The sequence below is a fragment of the Nansenia antarctica genome (genome assembly GCF_963989245.1).
Source record: "Nansenia antarctica genome assembly, chromosome: 9".
Lineage (NCBI taxonomy): Eukaryota > Metazoa > Chordata > Actinopteri > Argentiniformes > Microstomatidae > Nansenia > Nansenia antarctica.
This window is the reverse complement of record NC_137679.1, coordinates 39,147,919-39,151,587: the sequence shown is the minus strand read 5'-3', so window position 1 is coordinate 39,151,587 and position 3,669 is coordinate 39,147,919. Positions and strand designations below refer to the sequence as shown.

The 3,669-nt window shown below is 61.4% G+C and overlaps 1 protein-coding gene across 1 annotated transcript in view; it reads left to right on the top strand.

Annotated features, from left to right (window-relative positions):
* The window catches only part of ppfia1 (PTPRF interacting protein alpha 1), an 87,918-nt gene that overhangs the window by 39,923 nt on the left and 44,326 nt on the right, over positions 1–3,669 (top strand). Inside the window, exon 3 of the mRNA XM_080539219.1 lies at positions 119–220. Coding sequence (XP_080395345.1) covers positions 119–220 — 102 coding nt within the window. The remainder of the gene's footprint in view (positions 1–118; positions 221–3,669) is intronic.

The following is a 3,669-nucleotide window of genomic DNA, read 5'->3' as shown; positions in this document are numbered from 1 at the left end:
TGTTTGTGTGGCGTTGTTGTCTGACGTTGTTGTGTTTGTGTGGCGTTGTTGTCTGACGTTGTTGTGTTTGTGTGGCGTTGTTGTCTGACGTGGTTGTGTTTGTGTTTCCTGTGTGTAGGAGTTTGCGGCGCTGACCAAGGAAGTGAACGTGTGCAGAGAGCACCTGCTGGAGAGAGAGGAGGAGATCGCCGAGCTCAAGGCTGAGAGGAACAACACACGGGTCAGTGTGTGTGTGTGTGTGTGTGTGTGTGTGTGTGTGTGTGCTGTATTTGGTGTGTGCTGTGTGTGCGCGTGATACCATTGAAGTCAAGGCCAGTGAGAGGGAGGAACTGGGTTGTGGTGTGTGTGTGTGTGTGTGTGTGTGTGTGTGTGTCTGTGTGGTGGCCCCTCTGTGCCCTCTGTGGTGAGGATCAGGTGACTCCCCTAACGAGCGGTTGACAGAGCGCGCATGGCCAGGTCACAGAGCAAACCCCATAGGTTAATCCCCCCCGTCACTCAAACACCCTCACAGGGGCGGGCCTTTGCGCTCTGGTCTGCCAGCCATTGGTTAACCCTCAGCCCCTCCCCCTACCCACTCCATCTGCTAAAGTAAGAGAAAGATTGGATGAGAGGAATGATAGGAGAGGAGGAAGGAGGGATGACAGGAGGAGGAGAGGAGGAAGGAGGGATGACAGGGGGAGGAGAGGAGGAAGGAGGGATGCAGGGGGAGGAAGGAGGGATGACAGGGGGAGGAAGGAGGGATGACAGGGGGAAGAAGGAGGGATGCAGGGGGAGGAAGGAGGGATGACAGGGGGAGGAGAGGAGGAAGGAGGGATGCAGGGGGAGGAAGGAGGGATGACAGGGGGAGGAGAGGAGGAAGGAGGGATGCAGGGGGAGGAAGGAGGGATGACAGGGGGAGGAGAGGAGGAAGGAGGGATGACAGGGGGAGGAGAGGAGGAAGGAGGGATGCAGGAGGAGGAAGGAGGGATGACAGGGGGAGGAAGGAGGGATGACAGGGAGAGGAGGAAGGAGGGATGACAGGGGGAGGAGAGGAGGAAGGAGGGATGACAGGGGGAGGAGAGGAGGAAGGAGGGATGACAGGGGGAGGAGCGGAGGAAGGAGGGATGCAGGGGGAGGAAGGAGGGATGACAGGGGGAGGAGAGGAGGAAGGAGGGATGCAGGGGGAGGAGAGGATGGATGACAGGGGGAGGAGAGGAGGAAGGAGGGATGACGGGGAGGAGAGGAGGAAGGAGGGATGCAGGGGGAGGAGAGGAGGAAGGTGGGATGACAGGGGGAGGAGAGGAGGAAGGAGGGATGACAGGGGGAGGAGAGGAGGAAGGAGGGATGAGGAGAGGAGGGATGACAGGGAGGAGAGGAGGAAGGAGGGATGCAGGGAGAGGAGGAAGGAGGGATGACAGGGGGAGGAAGGAGGGATGACAGGGGGAGGAGAGGAGGAAGGGAGGGATGACAGAGGGAGGAGAGGAGGAAGGAGGGATGCAGGGGGAGGAGAGGAGGAAAGGGGGATGACAGGAGGAGGAAAGAGGGATGACAGGAGGAGGACAGGGGGATGACAGGAGGAGGACAGGGGGATGACAGGAGGAGGACAGGGGGATGACAGGAGGAGGAAAGGGGGATGACAGGAGGAGGACAGGGGGATGACAGGAGGAGGATAGGGGGATGACAGGAGGAGGACAGGGGGATGACAGGAGGAGGACAGGAGGAGGACAGGGGGATGACAGGAGGAGGACAGGGGGATGACAGGAGGAGGACTGGGGGATGACAGGAGGAGGACAGGAGGAGGATAGGGGGATGACAGGAGGAGGACAGGGGGATGACAGGGGGAGGACAGGAGGAGGACAGGAGGAGGACAGGAGGAGGACAGGGGGATGACAGGAGGAGGAGAGGAGGAGGACAGGGGGATGACAGGAGGAGGAAAGAGGGGGATGACAGGAGGAGGACAGGGGGATGACAGGAGGAGGAAAGGGGGATGACAGGAGGAGGACAGGGGGATGACAGGAGGAGGACAGGGGGATGACAGGAGGAGGAGAGGAGGAGGACAGGAGGAGGACAGGGGGATGACAGGAGGAGGACAGGAGGAGGACAGGGGGATGACAGGAGGAGGACAGGAGGAGGAAAGGGGGATGACAGGAGGAGGAAAGGGGGATGACAGGAGGAGGACAGGAGGAGGACAGGAGGAGGACAGGGGGATGACAGGAGGAGGACAGGGGGATGACAGGAGGAGGACAGGAGGATGACAGGAGGAGGACAGGAGGAGGACAGGGGGAGGACAGGGGGATGACAGGAGGAGGAGAGGAGGAGGACAGGGGGATGACAGGAGGAGGACAGGAGGATGACAGGAGGATGACAGGAGGAGGACAGGGGGATGACAGGAGGAGGACAGGAGGAGGACAGGGGGATGACAGGAGGAGGAGAGGAGGAGGACAGGAGGAGGACAGGAGGAGGACAGGAGGAGGAAAGGGGGATGACAGGAGGAGGAAAGGGGGATGACAGGAGGAGGAAAGGGGGATGACAGGAGGAGGACAGGAGGAGGACAGGGGGATGACAGGAGGAGGACAGAGGGATGACAGGAGGAGGACAGGGGGATGACAGGAGGAGGACAGGGGGATGACAGGAGGAGGACAGGAGGAGGAGAGGAGGAGGACAGGGGGATGACAGGAGGAGGACAGGAGGAGGACAGGGGGATGACAGGAGGAGGACAGAGGGATGACAGGAGGAGGACAGGGGGATGACAGGAGGAGGACAGGGGGATGACAGGAGGAGGACAGGAGGAGGAGAGGAGGAGGACAGGGGGATGACAGGGGGATGACAGGAGGAGGACAGGAGGAGGACAGGGGGATGACAGGAGGAGGACAGGAGGAGGACAGGAGGAGGACAGGGGGATGACAGGAGGAGGACAGGAGGATGACAGGAGGAGGACAGGGGGATGACAGGAGGAGGAGAGGAGGAGGACAGGAGGAGGACAGGAGGAGGACAGGAGGAGGACAGGGGGATGACAGGAGGAGGACAGGAGGATGACAGGGGGATGACAGGAGGGGGATGACAGGAGGAGGACAGAGGGATGACAGGAGGAGGACAGGAGGAGGACAGAGGGATGACAGGGGGATGACAGGGGGAGGACAGGGGGATGACAGGAGGAGGACAGGGGGATGACAGGAGGAGGACAGGGGGAGGACAGGGGGATGACAGGAGGAGGACAGGGGGATGACAGGAGGAGGACAGGGGGATGACAGGAGGAGGACAGGGGGATGACAGGAGGAGGACAGGGGGATGACAGGAGGAGGAAAGGGGGATGACAGGGGGATGACAGGAGGAGGACAGGAGGAGGACAGGAGGAGGACAGGGGGATGACAGGAGGAGGACAGGAGGATGACAGGGGGATGACAGGAGGGGGATGACAGGAGGAGGACAGAGGGATGACAGGAGGAGGACAGGGGGATGACAGGAGGAGGACAGGGGGATGACAGGAGGAGGACAGGGGGATGACAGGAGGAGGACAGGGGGATGACAGGAGGAGGACAGGAGGAGGACAGGAGGAGGACAGGGGGATGACAGGGGGATGACAGGGGGATGACAGGAGGAGGACAGGAGGAGGACAGGGGGATGACAGGAGGAGGACAGGGGGATGACAGGGGGATGACAGGAGGATGACAGGAGGAGGACAGGAGGAGG